The sequence below is a fragment of the Tympanuchus pallidicinctus genome, unplaced genomic scaffold (genome assembly GCF_026119805.1).
Source record: "Tympanuchus pallidicinctus isolate F22 unplaced genomic scaffold, pur_lepc_1.0 scaffold3, whole genome shotgun sequence".
NCBI classification, from domain to species: Eukaryota; Metazoa; Chordata; class Aves; order Galliformes; family Phasianidae; genus Tympanuchus; species Tympanuchus pallidicinctus.
Genome location: NW_026294747.1, coordinates 156,197 through 178,465, shown reverse-complemented (window position 1 = coordinate 178,465; position 22,269 = coordinate 156,197). Strand labels below are relative to the sequence as shown.

Below are 22,269 nucleotides of genomic sequence, written 5' to 3'. Positions count from 1 at the left end.
ACTTATTGCTCCTTCTTACCTATTCACGTCTGAAGAGGAAAAGAAAAATGATGCATGCTATTGCATCTATAGAGTTTATGCCAACATACATCACGCTACCACAGCAAATGATGAAACCTGTGCTATTATTTGAAAGGGAAAACTCAGACATGAGCTGTAAATCACAGTCCTTCCGGGTCTGAGCAACAATGGTATCAAAGTTGCATTTTAATTAAGAATCAATTCATTGATTGAAGTCATCAATTAAAACAGTAAAATAAAATAAAGCAACAACCACAAAACAGAAAAGGAAAATGAAATTTTGTTTCAAGAAAACAATGTAGTTGTATTTGGAGAACTGAACTGGCTTTTTGTAAAAGGTACATGAAAAATTAAAAGGCAAATGTCAAAAGCAGTGCTCTGTACTACAGTGACTGGTGGCACAATCTAAGATGTCTAGTGACAAATAAAATAGGCAGTAGAGGAAAACACTGATAAACACAATATTAAAAGAGGAAAAAAATCCCTGAAATACTAGCATACATATCTGATACCCAGTAAACTGAGTAACCTTGTATAAATTGCTCTTTTAAATAAATCTCCCCATTAGGTGAAGACTTACAACATTGAGCGACATGATGATCATAAAATTGATGCAGACTCCAGTGCCAGATGTTGCAAACTGCCAATACTTCTTGATGAAATACCACTTGAAGGAAGCAAACTGTTCCATGGCTACCAGACGATACACCACGACCGCAAAAACTGCAGTGAGGACGAGTGAAATCTGCAGGTTTATGAGGAGAGAAATTAGAACAAGGAAAACCATACTGGGAATATTTTCCACTGCATCAATAAATTAGCAGGAGTTTTAAAGAGGCCCATCTGTCTTGGGAGCAAATTTTGAGAGAATCAAAATATTAAATGGCTGAATTAAAACATTTCCTTCTTGTACTTCTACAAGGCAACAGTATCACATCTTTTAAAACAAAGAGATCCCTAAACAAGCAATAATATCGAACTGATTGTTTTACCTACATTGTGTAAGTCATTGTGTATGTAGCATAGTCTACATTATGTCATAGATAACAAACTCATTAATGACTTAGTTCAGTATCTACATCTGGAAAAGACTAAAGGCTCTAATTGCACTATTATTAAACCTCACCATGAAGAATATTCCTGAGACAGACACCATCAGTCGACTGAGCTTGTCAGGAAAAGGCTGAAAAGGTTCAGGTTTTCCTGTGATGGGATTTACTCTTTCAACTTGAGAATATTTAGCTTCAAACTGGGGACGCAGTTCTTCCTGGAATAAGAGGAGAGATCTCATTTGGTGTACTATTTCATTGAACTATCAAAAAAATCAGGCAGAATGTGATATAAAAAAAATTCCTGACATAAAACTTTTTTTTTTTTTTAATAATGTTCCACTTCAAGCAATTTTTTCTCTTTTGAAAATCCTTGGAAAAGGTGCCAGAGATCGATGAAGAAGAGAGAAGTTTTGAGCCTTCCCCAGTCTGTGAGGGTATGGAAAGGACACAATGCTGTTTAAACACCAGTTTCTCTACAGAAATTGATAAGAACGCTATAAATTAATGCCAGTCATGATGGTGCTTTTTCTGATATGAAAGCACTTATTAAAAGCTACTAGATGTATCTACAAGTCTATGGAAAGCTATAAAGCACATTATGATAAAGTCTCTACTGAATTACACTGTGTGTGAATAAACAGTATAGTTAGGTTACATTAGAGCTATAGTCACTATGATTTATGGAGTAAAGTAATAAAATCACTTGATCATTGCTGAAGCTGATAGCAGAATGTCAGAGAGTGAATTATTGCTCTCAGAAGGATTTAAAATCCACTCTCTGACCCTTTGCTTGCATTCCTTCTGTTTCTAGACAGGATTAAGAACTTTCAAGGATTAGAACTTTACAGGACCGTAGAATTAAAATCTTGTAGGGATTTGTGCTGGCACTGGTGGTAGCTCTTGCTCCTCTGTATGTATATTATTTCACTCTGGAGTTTTAGTTTTTGTTCACTGCTAGCAATGGCATCTTTGCCTAGCTGGGTGGCTAAATGGAGCTGTCTGCTCATCCAGAGCCCCATTATGACACTCTTTACAAACACGTCTTGTAGAAAGGAAAAACATCAATATACTTCCACTCTTTCCCAGTATATATTGAATATATTATATGATATATTTTACTGTCAATTATAGGCAGCAATCACTCCCCAAAACTTGAAGCCCTGAACTGGCTTGGCTTGCCAAGAGTGGACCAACTCTTAAACTTGCACTCTCTTTGAAAAGATCCATCACTTTACTACGGCTATTACAGCTTGTGCGCGTTATTTCTATTAAAGAACCCTTTGTAAACTGGAAAAAAAAAAAAAAATCCACTAAATTTTTCAAAGGGTGCTTTCAACAAATGTAGGAAGACATTGGGATTTGTTCCACAACTAGTGTAAGAACCGCAAACACAATGTGAATGGCAAATTCAGATGGCTGGCATTATGTTTTCCCATCTACACTTGAATAGGGCTGACTGCAGCTTTTAAAGATTTACTTCTGCTTCATCTTACCTCTTCATCTTCCCAATCTATGAGGTCCCAGTCATAGGTTAATACAGCTCTCCGCCTCTTCCAAAATTCTAGAAAGACTGTAGCTGTGGAAATCATCAACTACATTTAGTTATGGCAAAAGAAAGAAAGAACACCATGCAGAACTCAGGAGAATCAACATATTTGAAACATGATAACTTTCCTTAGACATTTTCTGCCCGACAGTCCACGGAATGTGAAAACTGTAAATAAATTCATGATAAATACAGTCAAAACGGGAGCTCTGTTATTTTTTTTTATGACATTCATCTAAAACTTTTTATTGTGCTTTCTGCCATATCTGTACAAACAGGTACCTGTTAATACCAAACACCATCACCCCTCCTAAATTAATTTGCTTTGAATTTTTGTTCAAATAAATTATATATATATATATATTATATGGTTTAATATATTATATGGTTCAAATATATTATATGTTTTTTTCTCTGAAGAAAAAAGCATATATACACAATGGTATCCGTAAAGGCAGAACAAGATTCTAATCCCATTTGAACAAGACCAGCAATGCTTCACTCAGTTACACCAGTTCCTACTGGATTATCTTCACTACTAAGATATTTCTTTAAATAATTTTTTTTATCTGTGTGCAAGATCATAATCATAGCCTTCACCTAATTTTATGTTTGTGTTAGGTCCTACCAAAATAATTACAACCAATGAATAACTAAGTTTTCCAAACACTGCAGTTTGCCATGGAGGTTGCCCATTCTACTCCACAGAACAAGAGCTATAAAGGGCAAACACCTGGTTTGGATGAGAGCCTTACAGAATGAGGCTTTGCCCAACTTTTCCCCAGAAAACAGTGATCTTAAACACGGAATGAGAAAATTTGCTTCCTTTTAGGCAGCCTACTACCTATAGTTCTACATTCCTTCTTTTTTACTACTCCTCTAAATGTAGTGACATATATGTACATATAGCTGCAGATATGATTTTAAACTGAATGACTAGCAGTTAGAAGTTTACCCCACACAACTACCTGGCAGTGAGGGATATCTGAATAAAAGAAACTTGTTCCTGAATATTACTTGTGATAGTGTGCTCTTGCATCCCTCCAAGCATGGTTCTTGTCTTTTCCACCAATTTCATTTAAGTTTTGGGTGCTTGTAACAACAAAAGTACACAACTCTCCTATTTAAATAGAAGTATTTGTACTTGAATAACCTAAAGGAAAAATAACCTTTTTTTTCTCATTATCAGTGGAAGAGCTGTTAAAGCCAATGCAGTATGAGACTTAGAAACGTTACAACACTTTTCAGGAACGTTCATGATCTAACATGGCTTTGATAGGGCAGACTTTCTGCCTAACCCTTCTGTTCATGAGATTCTCTCTCACAGATTACCCTATGTTTACTTTCCTTACGCTGATGGATGCTGCTCGTACTGAACTGGAGCCCTGAGGTACTTGCTCTCCACAGAGGACAATGTTTGATGCTTAAGAGGGACAGGAAAGAGGGACAGAAAAAGCTTTTCGTTGCCAAAAAGAGCAAAAGAAAAATGGCTGCTGTTGAACACTATGAATGGAAATCAGACAGTGGAGAAATAGAACAACGCCCAGAAAACCCAAGAGTGCTCTGTGAACACAGCACTTCCAAATGCTGTGAAACAGGCACTGCATCAACATGAGTGGTGTGCTCATTTCCCTAAAAGGTCACTGCAAAAGGTATTTCTGTCAGGAGTTAGGGGACCTTCTCCACTGCCTCTCTGAAGAGCTTGGGCAACAGCTAGAACCTTCTGAAAACTCCATTACTTTTTTATTCATTAGGACTCCCTTGCAGCAAAGCTATGCAATAAAAGCAGTCCTACAACCTCGTTACAGCACTGACTACTACAACACACTCTTCAGAATTGAAACTGCTGCTTAATGCACACAGGTTACAGGTGAACAACATGTTTTTCTTCCTTGCCTGGAGTACTCAGACACCTTGTCTCCATATGGCCACAGCTCTGCATCTGCTAACACTTGTGCTCACTGCTGGAGACTTTGCCTTCCAGGAACAGAGGGCCAGCATCCTGGCACTGCAATGCAAGTGTATGACACTGAGCCAAGAACTGAGACACACAGCACCTTCTCATTAGGCTTTACATCACCTAGGCAAACAGATTTTGCTTTCAATAGCAGGTGAACTGAACTGTTAACAAATGAGTGACCCCTAACAAGACCAGTGCTGAAGTTGAGGGCAGCGCTGACTTTCACACAATTACTCTGGAACAGAACTGCAGCCTTTTTAAGGTCTTGCTATTTTCACATAGCATGGAACTATTTATATATATACACTTCAGTATCAGAACCATAACACGTGTTAGTGAAAAGCACAGTGTTAAAGTTAGTATAGTAACTCCTTGTCACTTAGTTAATGCTGCATCTGATACAAATTTGGACACAAATTAGTGGTGTTTGTTTTCAGATCTCCTGAGCAATCTGTTAGATGTGTGCCCACCCAGACACAGCAATAAATGTGAGATGGATGTCTGCTGATACACACTGCAGAAAATCTCCTTTACGAGAATGCCAGGATTCAAAGAAAACCAAACCCACAATATCAGGCTCTGTCCTCCTTCCTTTTATGGACCACTGCCTCAAACACCAAAAGGAGCAATAAAAAGGATAGAACCATTCACAGGAATCCTTCTGCTTGTTCCCTGCAGCATATCATGGCAACGCCTCTAGTTGTCCCATAAGAATATCTTCTTTATATACCATATACTCAACATTTCTCTTGATGACAAGTTATGAAACAGCATTTGCATTTGATTCTTGAAATATCTGAAGTGGATGCAGATAACAGAGCCACGGCATTCCCACTCAAACACTTCTGAGTCACTCCTCCCCACATACCATACCAGTCTAGAACAAATACACACAGAGAACAAAACAATAAAAAAATCACGGGTTGGCTAGATCATCACATTAGTCCTTGTTTTATATAATATTCAACAGCATGCTTTTCTTAGCATAACCTTTTTTTTTTTTGTTTTATATTGTAAGGAGTGGTGTTTTTTTTTCCAGGTTTCACCTCACAAAGCATAGAACTGGAAACCCTGTGCTAACAAAGCCAGCTTTTGTTAAATCAACAGCTGTACTGCACACGGAACAATAGTTTCTGCAGCTTATAGAACCAGCCTCCCTTCACAAAGGGTTCAAAGACTTTCAAAGGATGAAGCAATAAGGACTGCCTACCATAAACACTGCAATTTCTGGAACCCTGTAATTACAGAACTCAATCACAACAACAGGGGAGTTGCTCAGCAATGCCCCACCTCAGTTCACCTGTACTGTGCATTCCTTGCAAGTGTGATACTGTCACATACATGGCTCATGCACTTTGGTGACTGCACTCTGGCTGACTGCACTCTGTGTCACAGCACCATTCCAACACTTGAATGGTTTGTAGAGCTCCAAGGTAAGTCTGAGGGGTATTTTTAAAGCTTGTTAATAGTGAATCTAATTAGTAACTGCTCTATTCTATAGCATTTGGGAAGCTACGAGGTATTACTGCAGCCAAATTCTATATGGAGCATACCTCTGAGTCAGTTCAGAGTCCCTTTTAAATGCTGGGTGTGAAAAACTCTGTGTATGCCAACTTAAACCAAATTTCTGAGACGACAGGTACTGCTGCCCTGTTACAGTCTGTGCTGTTTAGCTGTAAGGACAACACACACTTAGAAAGCAATGCTAGTGCATTTATACTATGCAACGTTCATACTGTTTTTCAAATTTACTAAAAGCTTATAAACTATTTTCTCAGTTTAATAGCTAAATTAAGCTTGAAAATGCAATATTCACTGCTCATTAAAATCAGGAGCGTCTAATCCTTGGAAGGCAATCTGAACTTCAGAGCAAACAGCCACTTGTACAAAACATCCAGTACATTTCTGGAACCACCATTTGCTACTGCTTCTTTCTGAATATCAGGAGATGATAAACTCTAGGCTTTGCTTTATGCTTGTTCCATCGATTTTTAAATAGAAGGGTTTGATAAAGCTTAAAAAGCCGAGTGCACATATGAAACCTCTGCAAATCTGAACATGTTACTCCAGACATCTAGAAACAAATAATTAAGAAATTTATTGTGTCAATTGTGTAAGCTATGTAATTTATTAGACAAATTAAAGCATTTTCTAGCCACAATAATAAGGGAAGTAAAAAGTGCAAGGTTCAGTTGAATGACTTGCAAAGAAAGATCCTTTAAATTTATAGTCCTGAAGATTTTATGTTTCCATATGAAATGCAAATGTTTTTCTGAATAGATGCACAAGTTTTGCAGACACTACACCTACCACAGGCTCAGCTGTATTCACAAAATGCATATCACAATCACATTTCTTTCCAATTATGTAAAAATACATGTTTTAAATACTTGAAATACCAGTGAATATAACCTGGGGAAAAAAAAAAAAACACTACTGCCCCAAAACCAGCAACTCTCCCATTGCTCTGATATACTGAACTGTGGATCTGCTATGACCAAGGTATTTCAAGATGACTGTTCTTCACTGTTTTCAATACAGTGTTTGAAAAATTAATGCTTAATATGAAGTTTCTAGTTCTGTATTAGAAGTTTCCGTTTCACCTACTCAGCACCATCCATCATCCCTGGGCTGAATGAGATTTCAATTTGCTGCGGGCAGCATTCATACGACTGGCCATGCTCAGAGTCATAAAACCTTATGGGCCCATTTTTAGGGCTACCTGCAACAATAACAAGTCTTCACAATGGAGCATAACTCTTTAGAACACTCTTAGTACAGCCATCCTTGCCTGTAAACATGGCCTCAAATGCACAATCCAACTATGCATCATAAAAGCTTTATATAAAGTGGTTTGGGATTATTCCACTCTTAGTATGAAGCTTGTTTATAGAAACATGAAACCTTTTTTTTTTTTTTTGCAGTTATTGACTCACTGTTAAAGTCATTAACACTTGCTGTAAAGTTTTCAGCATCAACATGCCAACTACTGAGTGTTCTACAGTCCAACACTTTTTCTAAAGAAGCTTATTTGGATCTTAACTGATTAGTTTTGTTTTGCAAAATAAAATCATTTCTTGCACATTCTCCATATAGCAAAACATTTTTTGAACGCAATACCAGTCAACCATCCAGCAGAATCATGTTCCTTTTTCTACTTGCCTTAATTCCCTCTGCTGTAAGTCAAGCTGCAACAACTGCCAGTGCCAATAAGAATGTAACAGACAGAAGAGAGATGAGCAGACAGTCAGTCAGCACACCTGTGAGATCCACTGATGGCACATTACCTTCAACATTCATTATGGCATCAAAAGATGGAAAAAACAGCTCTGCCCCAAAGCTGAAAAGAATCTTGATATCCTCAGCAACACTTAAAACACTGGGTGACTTCTCTACAGCAACCAAAGATGCTGCTTCAGTTTCTGCTGGCGTGCCATTCACAGCGACACCGAGAAGCTCTGCAGTGACAGGGAGCACCCATGTGACAGCAGCACTCCCCAGTGATGGCCCTTCCACCATGCCCTCCTCGCTCCCTGCATGCATTGCTCTGACGTCCCCCACGACGACGCAGGATGGTCCTACATCAAACCTCAACATCATTCAGCAGACAGAAGACCTGAAGCATAGTTCTACCAACACTTCTCCTGTACTGTGTAAGGAAGAAGATACCAATAAAGGTAAGTACTTAGCTGAAGTCTAACTAAAGTGGATTAATTAGCGGGGTTGGAAATAGATGATCTTCGAGGTCCCTTCCAACCCAAGTCATTCTGTGATTCTACAATAAACTTCTAATGCTGAAATCAAACCTTTTTCTAGAAAACAAACACTGAGCAGGATGCTACATAATGATGGAGGAATTAATAGGTGGCCTAGAATAGACCAAAACTCACCTAAAGCAAAACGCTGGCAAAAGTCTTATCAGTTATCTCACGCTTCATCTATAGACTAGCTGACTCTTATTGCACTTCTACTATTTCAATAATCACATACAATCCAGCAGCATCCAGTTTCCTCATTTCTAGCACTCCTCAGTGCGGAGAACTAGTGAAAGATGGAAAAACAAATAATAATACAATACAAAGGGTGGTAGCGAGGATCAACAAAGCCTAAGTACAGAAATAACATTTTAAACGTGTGGCAAGTCAGCTTATCTAAGTTCAGAAACTTATGAGTAAAGGTGGTTTCTTTTAAATGCTTCCAAAGGAATTACTCATTTTGTGTTTATTATCGAGTTGAGTATGCTTGGGAAAACAATGGAGCATTCATGGCACTTCTCTATCCTACGGTTCCAAATCGGGCCTTTAGGCAAAGAAAAGATGACTAGTTACACTAATTTTTGCCATCAATTAGCTTTCAAGCTCTTCACAGAGGACTGAAAGGCTACTCCATCATATCCAGCGCAGTACAGTCTGTACTAAGAGCTGATGGAGCATCAAGAATTCACATTTCCCATCACAGTTCTAATAATTACAACATACGCTATTTTTAAATAATGTGACTGAAAAGTAAAGAGGTGGGAGAGTCAGTTCAATTCCAACAGAAAGAAAACACGTTGAAGAAAATTTTCATGAAATCTGAGGAGAAATGCAGTTTTTCTGCTAACCATACAGGTGCAAAAATCATTTCTGGACTTTTAGCTTTTCAAACTAGTATTTTAGAACCTAGCCACTTGAAATTAAGAGGCTGCAATTTTAACTGCTGGTTTAAAATACTCACAAATAAATGCACTCAGAGAGTGACTGTTGCTCGCTTATTTCTTTAAACTAAAGGACAGTATTCGATTCTGCAATTAAATTATTATTTTTTTAAATTTACTTTGAAACTCACTTGGCCTTTTCTTTTTTCCTTCACCTTTTCACTGCCTTGAAAATCAAGGTTTTGTCATGGTCTGAAAAGTGTTTCAAATGCTTAGTGATCTTACTCCACAAGAACCTCGACTGCTATAAAGAGAAGGCAAAGTACCTCATTATACAGATTATTGCCATTTAAATCTCTTTCTTCCTTTTTTTTTTTTTTTTTTTTTTTTTCTCTCCTAGTCAAAACCAACGAAAGAGGAGTAATAATTGGTATCAGTGTAGTAGTTTTGGGATTTATATTATTTTGTCTGATGGGACGTTTTCTGTGCAATACAACAAGTGGTCCAGGTAAGAAACAGCACAAGTGCTTTGCCTAAGGTCATCTTTTATTTCTGTACGGAGTCATTTAAATCATCTGGGCTTACTGAATTATTAGGAATTACAACATCCAGTCCAGTCAAACTAATTTTTCTCTGACTGTGCTCTCCCTTATTTTTCATTATAGCTTCACCAATTCTCCCCTCAACGCCACACCTCTGTCCTCCTTTCCCATCATTACTCACAAACTTGTTTTTTAAATATCAAAATATCAAGGAATATCATATCTGGCATCTTTTCTATCAGTATGTATAAATTGTACTCAAGTGTGACCGGGAAGCCTCCAAACATTCCTGCTATGTTCCCAGACCTATTTTCAAATGTTTAAACACCAAGAATCTAGACACAGTTTTTTCTCACACACAATCAAATCAAAACAAAACTCTAGCAATATGTCCTTTCTGGCTTAAAAATGTGGCAGTTGAAAGCTGCCAGAAAGCCAAATGAGGAAGTAGCTTTGGAAATGGACCATCCATAAATGTGCTGAATGGATGCTCCTGGGAGGACGTGTGATCCTCCTATGTTGAATTGTGGCTTTTGCCTTTTACTCCCCGTGGTCCCCACGTATAAAAATATTTAGCTGTGACACACTGTTGAACTTAATTGTTACAGAGATAAAAATTTTCAAGCAATACATTAACTACAATCATAATGACCGTTACAGTTCTTCACTTAGGTAACTCGCTTGGACCATATGAAACAAGTTTTGGGACTGCTCCTGATGGCATATGTAGCACGGCAGACAAAGCAGGGTACCCACATGCGTGCATCTGTATGAATGGCATGACATCATCCCTCCCTGGACTGTAAAGCTTGCTTTGGATTACGTTCCCACTGTTGTCACAAGATGCACTGACACACAAGGAGCAGGGCCCAGGACCAGAACGGCATGCTTCTGCTTTGAAATGAGATGATCAATTTATAGTTGTCATGGGAGAGTTTTAGATTTGCTTTCGGAGGAATAATATAGAGAAATAACACACAGGTAAAATTCCTCCTTGTGTAACTTTGGGCAAGAATGCAGACATTGTAACAGCACAATCTCTGATGAGGATTGCAATATTATGTTAGCATCAGTACAACCTTCTTCCCCTGCACTTTCATGGCCTTGAGGTGAAACTATTCCATCCAAATATTATTTCTATCTGATTAATGACTCAGGACGTTATTTTTCCTACCCTATCTTTCACAGAGAAACACAAAAAGAATTAGTTTCACATGGATTACCCAGAGGTTGAAGTTTGCTGGAGAGAATGGTACTACTGAGTAACGTGAACTAAATTCATCCTTTGACTGTGATGACAATTAAAGGGAAAAACAAAGGACAAGCCTTTATGCATCTGTCAAACTGATTAGTTACTTGCATTACAGGAGAGATCCGTAGAAATTATGCAACACGTTTTGTAAAGGTTAGACAGAGGAAATAATTGTCTCAATGTGAAAGAATTAGCACTGCCATACGTATAGATATCTCAAAAAGCATGTGCTGTGTCCAGCTAATGAGTAAAAATATGGCATATTTAGAAAGAAAGAAAATGAAAAAGGCAGAGCTGTGGAGGTGGAAACGTAACAAAAGACAAAACAAATAGAATGGAGTGCGCAGAAAATAGCTACTCACACGAATACATGCTTGATACTACAATGTTAGAATGCCTAATTTATTGTGGAGACTGCAATCACTCCGGTGGAACAATCTCACTAACTCACTGTAAATGTTGCAATGTGTGAATAAATCATAAGCATGCACACACGACAAAGAGAAACAGTGGATGTCACACAGAAGAAGAACAGGGCACGTATCTATTTCAAAGTAGTTGAAAGAGTATAGAATTGAATGGCTAACGAGCATTGATGCCATTCCTGTAGGGATCAGTAATGAAATCTGCATGACTCCCATTTCAGATAGAACCTGACAGTGTTTCCAGAGTGTTTTCAGACTGAAAAAATGAAGACACATTCACTTGCTTGAGAATACAAAAAAACGCAATGCTCAGCTTTTAGCTTTACCAGCACATCTTATGTGTCCCTTTCTCCTGGCCTCGTCTGAACCACTACTCTCTCCATCAGTACAGAACCATCGCAGCAACTGTGTATTTTAGCAGTTTATGCAATTAATTATTAGTAGTTGCAAGGCTATAACAGGAAGAGTAGGAGCCAATGAAGAAGTATCAAGTATGGCTTGGGTTGGAAGGGAACCCAAGGATACCCATCAATTGTGCTAATTTTTAATCTAGTCATGACTTCTGCGTGCATGTGCATAAGGTTTGTGCTATTCTGGTACATCTTTCAGGTTTGTATATTGTTTTTCAGCTTTTACCAGGCCAGCTTCTGAAATCTGTAACATGTTCACCCTTGACTGTAAACAGAATGATCATTATCTTATGATATTATCTTACATTATTATTATTATTACATTATGCTATATATATTATTACATTATATATTATATATAATATTATTACATTATTGTCTTATGAAATTATCTTATATTTTATGTAAATATAGATATGTTATGTCATTTGAATATTTAGAATTGTAATAGCTGGCTCCATTTCTGACATGTGTATGTATGTGACCTGATGCTATTATCTCAGGGTTTACACAGACACATGTTTACATTGGTGAAATTAATTATCTCCTGTTCCTAATACCAGTCTTTTTTACTTTCCAGCAGCAAAATACTATAAGCTTCAGTGACAACTAATTCCATTAAATGTTTCATGCTGGAACCATCACATCTGTTTTGTGTGGCAGTATTATATTGACCTTCTCAAAGAGAAAAGTGTTACTGGTAATTCCTGTTCAACATAGCCCCTTGGTTAGCACCCTGCTCCACTCCCCATGACACAGCACGTGATGTTGGAATGAATGTGTTATTTCAACTGTGAATTTGAATATAAATAGTTAAATTGCTGTAAACATCTATCATCAAATCTTTATTATCCTCTAATTAGCTCTGCAAAGCATTCTCATTCACTCTGTAAGAATTCTCTACACAGGCTCTGAGCACCTGATCTTGCTGTAGCTCTGTTCATTACAGGGCAGTTGGACTAAATGACCTTTAAAGGTCTTTTCCAACTGTAAGAGTTCTGTGACTCTATGAAATTACCCCCACATGTTTGCCTGCATGATATAAAACTCAGGCTTAAGGGCACTTAAGACACTAAAGATAGTCATTATATTAGCAATACAAGGTATTATTTTCAACCACTGCTTTGAAGTGGATGAAAACAGGAAAAAATAAGTGTTTATGCAATAGAAACTTAATCCTTCTTTAATTTTTATTATTAACTACAACCTTTTAATCCAGTAATCCTCAAAAAGGGGCAGGTCAATTAAAAAACAAAATATTAAAATTTACTTACCCCAGATTGCCATGAAAATAGCAAAGAAGACAGTCCCTCCGTTATCAAACAAATGTGTAACCTGAACAGAAAATAAATACATCAGTAACAAACAACATTGCCACTTTCACTTCAGCACCAAAGAAACCCAGAGTACATATGTGATGGCAGAAATTAAAAGCCAAGCATTCCAAGAGGGAGTCCTGCTTGCATGCTTCTATTATCAACGTTTGTTCCATCCTATTTTTGTCTATAATTTGAGCTGTTTTTCTAGCCTATCACTTCAAGCATCGCCAGACTGCTTACATCACTGACAACAAGTAGGAGATGCTCTGTGACCAGACAGGCTAAAAATTCCTCCAGAATTGCCTTTGGATTCTAGGTCATTTTCTATTTTAAGGCTTTCACGATCCCAATTTACTTCAGATGTTTCACTGTTCTTCCTATGAATATTAGTTAATGTCTCAATTTCATTCTCTACTTCTCCCAAGCTATTCCACAATTTCTCTGCAGGCAGAGAAATAAAATTACTTTACATACAGACATCTCAGCAAATTCTCCTTGTTGAAAGGCCAGTACCCCTCAACTCCAAGAAACACGCAATAAATTCTAAGTAATCAACTCTGAAATGTAAATATAAGTCATGTATTTAATTTCCCTTCATAAATGCTCTACTACTGATCCTACAATTCCATGATTTATCCCTTATCTCACTCTTTCTTGTAAGCTCTCTGGGGCAGAATATGTATCCTGCTGTAAGGTTCAAAGATTACCAATAGAAAGTAAGGCATAATTAGTTTTTGCAAGCCTGTGGATCACCCTAGGAATCTTTCTTGTGCATACATTAAAATTTTTACAACAGAAATCCAGAGCTTTTTATAGGCCAACCATAAAAAGAAGTTGTATTCAGGAAGCTGAAATGAATGATATGATGCTCTTTAAATCGAGGTCATGTTGCCAATTGACAGCACTGTAAATTATCCAGGAATAGCGGACCTACGTTTCTTCTTATGAAAGGTGGTTAAGATGCTGTTGAGCATTAGGAAGGAAACTACAGCCTTCAAATTCACAATTTGGAGAAAGGGAAAAATAAGAAAAAAAGCACAGAATGTTACAAGATAATGCAGACTAACTTGTAATAAGGCATATGCTAGGATGAGAAACTGAAGAGGAAGAAGCACCACACTCAGTCAGGATGCTGGTCAGTCAGCACACCATCACTATGACTTTACACACTTCAAATCCACTCCGAATCAACACCCTACCAGTGAGCTCCAGTGCAAGGTGTGCTGGGAACAGAACCAGCCCAAGAGCCAACCATGCATCACGCTGATCACCTCTGCTAATCAAAGAGATCAAGTGGGTAAGGATGACAGCTTGGGCGTTCAGCAATTCAGATTACAAGTGAGATATTACATGACTTTCTTTACAGTAATGGATTATTTTTATACAGACATGGAAAAAAAAAGAGGGAAGGGATGAAAGAAATGTGCAGGAGCAAGAAGGAAAAACGTAGCTTTTGTATTTTGTCTGCCAGCCTGGCAAGAAACTACAGAAAAAGCATTTGAAGTACATGATTTTCCTGCATTACTTTGCTTTCTCTGAAGTACTCCTCTGAAGGGAAACTTGGGAAATGTAAGAAAGGAATGTTTAATGAAAGAAACCCTGACAGCAATTTTAATAAAAAGAAATATGAGCCCAAGTCTTTCACATAAGTGAGGCAGGTCCCAGGACATAAGCAGGCTTGAGGAAGTAAAATTCACTTTTCTTGATAAACTTAATGCGAGCATACTTACATACAATGAGTTGCTTCAAAGAACAGAATAAGTAACAAAAGTCTTATTCCAGAACAAGAGTGTGTTTCCCTGAAATGTAACAAGAAGAACCTCCCTTGTATACAGCTATTTGGTTGTGTGTGAGGAAGGTGTAGAAATAAGTCAAATTCTCTAAACAACAAAACCAGAGGGAAACACGGACAGGCTCCGTTTCAGGTATAGAAAGCAAATAGGAAATGCCATTTTCTTTACCCAGAGTTCAGATCTGATGCCTTATTTTTAAATAAAATATTTCTATTTCTGTTATTAATGGTGCTTCAGAAAGTACAAAGCAATATTGCATTTGAAGTAAGATTGTACTTTCTAGCATTACAGATCACTTTCATTCACTCATTGCCATGCAGATGCAGTGCTTGGGTTTTTGCTGCTCAACTCAAGCAGCACAGGACAATCAGCAGGATATGAGCCCTCTCTTTCCTAGCAAGAGAGAGATGACTGAAGATGTAAAGAACTTTTCTTTGGAGACAACACAGAGAATGAAGGCATTACACAGTAATATAAAACCTCATGAACTTCTTTTGCCATTCTAGTAGCCAGATGGTTATCATATTTTTTCCCAAAGAAAAGCTTCTGTCTGTCCTTTGAAGATCAATCTTTGCACATGAAGCACACGTTATCCATGTATGCAGAACACTGATCAGCCCCAGACAGGGGAGATGCAGAACAGACAGATCCCAATAGGAAAAACTTATTTGTTTTCTGTGTTTCCATCTGAGGTTGGCTAGTTAGTGGAGCTAAAGCATTGGCAGAAAAAGCTGGGAGCCTATATTACTTTCCACAAGTTTTGCAGACACCAAAATGTGACATTAAAAAGCATGACTCACGGGCCAGATGCAATATAAACATAATTGAAAGACAAAATCTGCTTTTTATTAACTGAGGTCGTTAAAATAAAATATGCCCCAATAGCAATGTGTATTAATTTCCTGTCAAACTGCAGTAACTTGCTGCACAAGTTGCTTGTCATCTAATAAGATATTTCTGGGATGGGTTGTAAGTTTTGCATAATATCATTTCAATTAAGAAAGCTTTTATCTTCAGTGCACATTTTAAAAACTTATGAAAGTAGTTCAAGTTAGGAAAAAAGTTCTATTTTGCCATAAAGTTACAGCAGTATGTAAAAACCAAGCACAGTTTAGCCTTAAATGTAACATTTATAGCAGTATTTATTGCTGTTGTTCAAATACAACTTTTTCATTTTTCAAAGTGGCATCACAAAAATAAAAAGCCAAATTTTTACAAATACTGATCATTTCATTCATGTCAAACGTTTATCAAATGCTCCTTCACATGAAGTTTCTAAGTTCAGAGTTCTACTTCAAGTCCTGTTGAAATCAGGTTTCTAAATCCAATGAAGAGTTGATTCTCTTTTACACTGCTTAGTGTTCTCGTGATGTCATGGATCCAGAGACAATCACAGCTCTATAACTAAATTAAACCCTGACTTCTGAGCAAAGCTTGTCTTATGGGCTAAAGAAATTGGAGAAAAATGCCAAGGCTGCTCTTCCAGCCATGAACATAGCAAACATCAAAGCATATTGCTCACCTGAAAGCACTGCACGTATACAGAAGTACTTGTGATCAGCTAAGTTTGAAGGATGGCTTCTACTAGCAAAATATTTAGTTGTGTTAATTCTTTGCATTAGTTTGACAAAGTATAGTACATCATAGACAAGATAATCCTGTGAAATGCTCGAGAAATCCTTTTGAAGAGCAGAAATTTAGTTACCAAGCAAGCAGAGAACAACAAAACATAGAGAAAAGTAGGAATAAACTCCCGAGATTATCATTTTTTTTTAATTCAGGGGAATTTATCAATCAACAGAAATAATGATGTAGGAAGAAAATATTCTCAGAAAGTAAAGCAAATTTTAGAATCACCTCCGCACCTCCCAGATTATTCCATTCTTAGAAGCACAGAATACAGAGGCTGAAAACTCATAAACGACACAATCTGAAATCTGTGCTGCAATAAGGGCTGCCATTGCAGAATGAATGTGGGCCTTTAGACAAAAACATTCATGATAGCAGTAAACTAATAATTACCTTGGCATATATGCAGCTTTCATTGAGCTTCTGTAGTGTGCAATTGCGTTCACACATAGGGCACATGATGGTTTCATTTGCCTCGCAGATCTCTTTGCTTTAGTGTAAAATAGGAAAATAAAGGTTATTAAAAGGCTTTCAGCATCCTCGAGATTTTCTGAAGCTACATCATTTGTGGTCTCTATTAGTTAACACAGCCTAACCACAAAGCTGACTCAAAGTAAATAAAAAGGCATTCTGGCCTTTATCTCAGGCCAGAAACGTTAGAACTGTGGGCCCTATCATTGACATAATATCTTTGGGCATCATGCTCAACTACTTGCTCTTGTAAACATCCCGTTCTCTCCCAGAGAACTACAACAAACTGAAGAACAAAACATTGTTTCCTACCTGTCAATCAAATTACTGCATGTATGATATGAAATAGAAGACACAAAACATGAGCAGATGGACATCACTGATTTCAATCAACTTATCCAAGCTGACATCAACTTCAGGTCAGTCCCGTAGTATGGCTGTGCACACACTTCAATCACTGGGTCACAGCATAAAAACCCACTAAGAGGGAAATCTGGCATTAGCAATTCAAATCTTTGCATTTTTACTGTGTATGGGAGAACCTATGTTTAGGGATACCAACAAAACAGTATCCTAATTTGGGGGTAAAATATCTAAAAACTGCATTCTACTGCTTAGAGGTTCTAAGACTTGGGGATATTAAGTCATTGGCTTCATTAGGACTACTCATATATTCATATTCAGAAGTATTATGTAATTAAGTGCCTTGACAAAGGCAAAGCAAAATGAAGAAAAGTACAAAAATGAATTTTAGGGCGAATTTTATCTGTGGTGAGTAAACAGAGAACCTTAACAATCACCATCAGCAACGCTGACAAGCCTGAAATGATCCTATGTCATACTAAGAAAGTAATGGTATAAAGCAAATAGCAGGAAATTACTGATTTAATTAACATTGTGCTTTCATTACTTCTCATAAAACCTGAATTTACACTTCTAATAGTATATGGAGGATTATGTTTATTTCCAAATGAGTACATCTATTAAATCCCATCCGACATAATGGTGAAGAAAAGACCACAGCTGCCGGGATGTGACATTTTGAGATCTTAGGTTGTGCTTCATAACCACTAATTCACGAAAGCCTTACACCATAACGTGGACTTCAGAAATTGTTGCAAGCAGCCCCGAAAGCTAGAATGAGCACAGCTATCATTTCAGAGCAGCAGAGCAGTACATAACTTTTAGTGTGCCACATAACAGGATTTTCTTGATTGCATTTCCATTTACATATATGCAAGCAAAGGAAATAATTTTTCAACAGTAGGATACAATGGCTTGACAGTGATGCAGTTTGTTGTCAAACAAATTAAACCCTTCACACAACAACTACACTTTTCCCAGTTCAGCTCAGGAAGTGTAAAGGGATCAAAATGTATTTAAAAGTGTATGAAACCAGACATACACACTCACTTTCTGCTTTTTTCTTCCTTCATATCTGAGCCTTTAAAATGTAATCCAAACACTCCAAATATTCTGGAAACAACTGTGGAGTTTTTTGTTTTTAAACTCAGAATTTCTCACTTGGTTGCATTCATTTAACAGCTGAGCTCTGGAAGTATTGATCGACACAGCAGCCAAAGCACCCTGGGAGACCACACTGCCAAATCCTGGCAGCAACATTTTACCAAGCCTGACTGCAATCTCATACAAGAAAAAGAACATCTTCCATTCCACATCATTTTCAATAAAACTGCATCGCCGTGGAGAAAAATATGTTTCAAAACACGGGGCAAACATGCACACTTGCTTACAACAGTATAGCACAGTTCCTGATACTGCAGTGTATTGGGGGATTTGTCTTCTCATTTTATTGTTTCACCTTTCTTCATGCTCAATCACCGTGTGATTCAATCCAATTTGAAAGCTAATGTACTTCTTTCAGCAGAGGAAGATACTGGAGCAGACTGCCCAGAGAGGCTGTGGATGCCCCGTCCCTGGAGATGCTCAAGGCCAGGTTGGATGGGGCCCTGGGCAGCCTGGTTTAGCATTAAATGTGGAGGCTGGTGGCCCTGCATGTGGCAGGGGGTTGGAGATTCATGATCTTTGAGGTCCCTTTCAACCCTGGCCATTCTGTGATTCTGTGATTCTTCTTCTGCCTGCAGCCACTAGAGGGAGGTTAACGATAGCTACCTTCAAGCCAGCTTCATAATCCTGAGAGGTGAATGGGCATTACTGAGAAAAGCATGCTTCTTCAAAAATAATTGCATCACTTGCAAGCTCAAGTTTTGCAGACAGATGAAAACCATTATTTTTCCCCATATAATTCATAATACTGTAAATCAGCACTTCCTAATATCTACTGATTGATAATTACAGACATTGATAGGATGAATGCTCAGTTCCACGTGAAAAAATAATCCTGGATCAGGGGTAATGTGGCTGTGAGGACACTGCCATGATACCTTGGCACTGAGCCTAAATTCCTAATTGCAACTGGGTTTCCTATACCTAGATTTGGTCTTACTAATCTGTTTGCAGCAATGCACAGAGATGGCACTACCGTGCCACGATAAGTCAAAGTGAATGCACAAATTCACACTCCACAAACCAGCGATGACTTGCCTAGAATGAACACATCCAGATTACAAATGTTTTGGGACTGCACAGAACACCAGGCTTCTGTATTAACTCTATTGGTATTCTGAACTTGATACTAGTTAGTGTTAGCTATATCAATATATAACTGCACCCTCCCCTTAAACCTATACAACACATGACCTAAATTTCAGACTTTTGCTTTTAGAAAAGAGTCCAGAGCCCCCGGTGGGTCTTAGCTTTCTGTGTAGCCCAACATTACACTGAAGCACCCCAGCGTGGAACCTGAAACAACCAACCTCCACGAACCTGCATGTTTCATGTGCAGCTGCTCAACATCAGCCAAGGGAAAAAAACTGCACTGGAAAATATGAAGGCTGGCCTACCTCTGCCTATCTGAGAATCATACCCTAAAAGTCCTGTATGCAAAACAACTGTTTCTCCTATTAATATGCTAAACTGGAGACACGTATTCAAGGGAGAAGCAGCACACAACACCCGCACAAGCATATCACAGCTCTAAGTTTGGTATACAATTAATTTGTTTAAATTCTGACAAATTCTGTTGTGTTTTTGTTTTTGTTTTTCTCTTGGGGAGTATCAATGTTACAACTTCTCTTCTAGTGCCTGGAGTATCACATCCTGAGAACAGATAACAACAAGTTCCCGCTTGCTTTAAATGTGCCATTGAAAAGGTGAAGAATGTAAGTCTCCCAGTTCACTACTTCCAATACTTGTGCTCAAGAACAGGATGATCCTCTATTTGCTTTTCACATCTGGTGCATTTCACACACATTCATTGTTCAAAACAACCCTAATGCAGAGAAAGATAGCATCATTTCCTGCCCAGTATGCTTATTGCATTTTATTACATTTATAATAAATGTATATTTATTATACAATCTGAAGTTGTAAAGCCTCTCTGGAGTTTGGTGTAAAATAGAAAAGCCTTAATTACAGCACTGAGGAACATAATAACTCACTGTGTAAGAGAAAACAAAAACAATTCCACATAGAGCTGTCAAATACTCCTCCAAATCCAGGAAACATCACCTATGAAATCAGATTCCACTGTGCACGCTGCCTGAGCATCCAAACTGGTTGGAGCCGCAGCTATAATTGCACGATCATTAATAACTTTATTACGGAAAATAACCTGTAATAAGGTCACTTCCTCTTGAAACAGTTCCTAAAAATACAGTTAGCACTCCAGTGTAACAGCCTTGTCATTATTTCTAAACTAAGCCACTCTCAGAGCAAAATCACAACCGTGGGGAACATGGAAATGAGGAGCCTTTCACATGGTTGTAACGCCCTCAGATGGCTGCAGCTTACATCCACAAATTTGACACCACTAAGAGTTGGAAGGGAAAAAAAAATACACATAAGTTGAACTTTACAACTGTACTAACCTACAGCCAAAGGCAAAATGGAAGTAAAACTAAAGAATGTGTCACTATTTTTCACCCATTAGCTTTGACTGGAATGATAACCATAGCAGTACATGTGACATTAGAATCAGCATTTCTTTCACTTCTTGCAGGAATGGAAATCATTGCAGATGCAATGGTAAGAGTGCTTGCTGTAAACACTCTGCATTCACCTTGATGCAAAACAGATATACAAAGTGGATACACTTGATTGAATAACCCAGCGTTCTATTTGGTTGTTATTATGATTACAATATCTGAAAAGCATTTACAAGTAAAATGATCTAACTTGTGCCAGGTTGTTATTTATTTTCAACAGGCTATTTTATGTTCTCAAATGGGATTTTACCTTACTTGGCTGGAATCCATCGTAAACAGTCCATAAAGGAAAACAAAGAGTCCAACCAGGGCAGCAGGAATCAGCATTCCAGTATACCATCCCAACCAGGCAAAATACAGTCCAATTTTTTCACCAAAATATCGCCTACATGAAAAGGAAATGTATATATTTTCTCAAATCAAAACTTGCAGTAACCACTGTCTTCACAATTAGTACAGCAACACTGACAAGCAATCACCATTACAAGCTTATAGTAAATACTGCTGTCAGTTTACAAAAATGTTTTACTTTAGGCTAGCACAAAATTCTGGTCACACTAATTGTAGACTTATTAGAACATGTATTTTATAAGGATGTATTTGAAGTATTCTACAATTTTCAGATCCTCCCAATGACTAAATAGAGGCACCCATTTCAACACTGTTAAATGGAGGAGAGTTTATTCACACACAGCATACAGACTTACAGACACACAGCTTCCAGATGCAACAGTACAGGTTTGCATTACTTAAGTATTCTATTATAAAAATCACTTATGAAGAGCAGTCACATAATATGTCATATTTCAAATTATTAACAGAGACTGAAAAGACAAGCTGAAGATTCAGCTTTAAATCTTAAAAGCTTGGATATCAATTGCTGTAAGAGATGAAGTAGCAGTGAACAGAAAATGAGAAGTCAGCACATGCTTAGTTCCACAGCCTTCGGTGCAGCAATTCTCTGTGTAATGACTATTTATGACTGTTGGATCAGGAGTGAAAACTATCAGAAAGGAAAAGTGATTTAATTGGAATCCAACGTCTTGTTGAGGAAAAGATGAAATCCAGACAACACTGTTACATCACTCTAATTAAATATATTTCTCTGCTTTACAGTTGGGAATTTATGACATTAAAATACTAATC

General features: G+C 37.7%; 2 protein-coding genes across 6 annotated transcripts in view; one reads left to right on the top strand and one right to left on the bottom strand.

Annotated features, from left to right (window-relative positions):
* ANO3 (anoctamin 3) overlaps window positions 1-22,269 on the bottom strand; it is a 160,176-nt gene that overhangs the window by 15,910 nt on the left and 121,997 nt on the right. For all 5 annotated transcript variants that reach the window (XM_052694404.1, XM_052694405.1, XM_052694407.1 and 2 more), the window contains 6 exons: window positions 21,374-21,508; window positions 16,979-17,075; window positions 13,119-13,179; window positions 2,567-2,649; window positions 1,148-1,288; window positions 602-766 (listed from right to left, as the gene is read on the bottom strand). In XM_052694404.1, the coding sequence (XP_052550364.1) occupies window positions 602-766; window positions 1,148-1,288; window positions 2,567-2,649; window positions 13,119-13,179; window positions 16,979-17,075; window positions 21,374-21,508 (682 nt within the window). The remainder of the gene's footprint in view (window positions 1-601; window positions 767-1,147; window positions 1,289-2,566; window positions 2,650-13,118; window positions 13,180-16,978; window positions 17,076-21,373; window positions 21,509-22,269) is intronic.
* Window positions 4,833-12,507, top strand: LOC128086138 (mucin-5AC-like). Its single transcript, XM_052694409.1, has 4 exons — window positions 4,833-6,012; window positions 7,504-8,256; window positions 9,616-9,723; window positions 10,430-12,507. The coding sequence occupies exons 2-4, from the start codon at window positions 7,722-7,724 to the stop codon at window positions 10,561-10,563; spliced, it is 777 nt and encodes a 258-aa protein (XP_052550369.1). The 5' UTR covers window positions 4,833-6,012; window positions 7,504-7,721; the 3' UTR covers window positions 10,564-12,507.

Bases quoted from the DNA above. Each gene is read 5' to 3' on its own strand.
- LOC128086138 (XM_052694409.1), top strand. From the start codon at position 7,722: ATGTTCCTTTTTCTACTTGCCTTAATTCCCTCTGCTGTAAGTCAAGCT. The intron at 8,257-9,615 runs GTAAGTACTTAG...TTTCTCTCCTAG, and splicing joins GGAAGAAGATACCAATAAAG to TCAAAACCAACGAAAGAGGA. The intron at 9,724-10,429 runs GTAAGAAACAGC...TTCTTCACTTAG, and splicing joins CAATACAACAAGTGGTCCAG to GTAACTCGCTTGGACCATAT.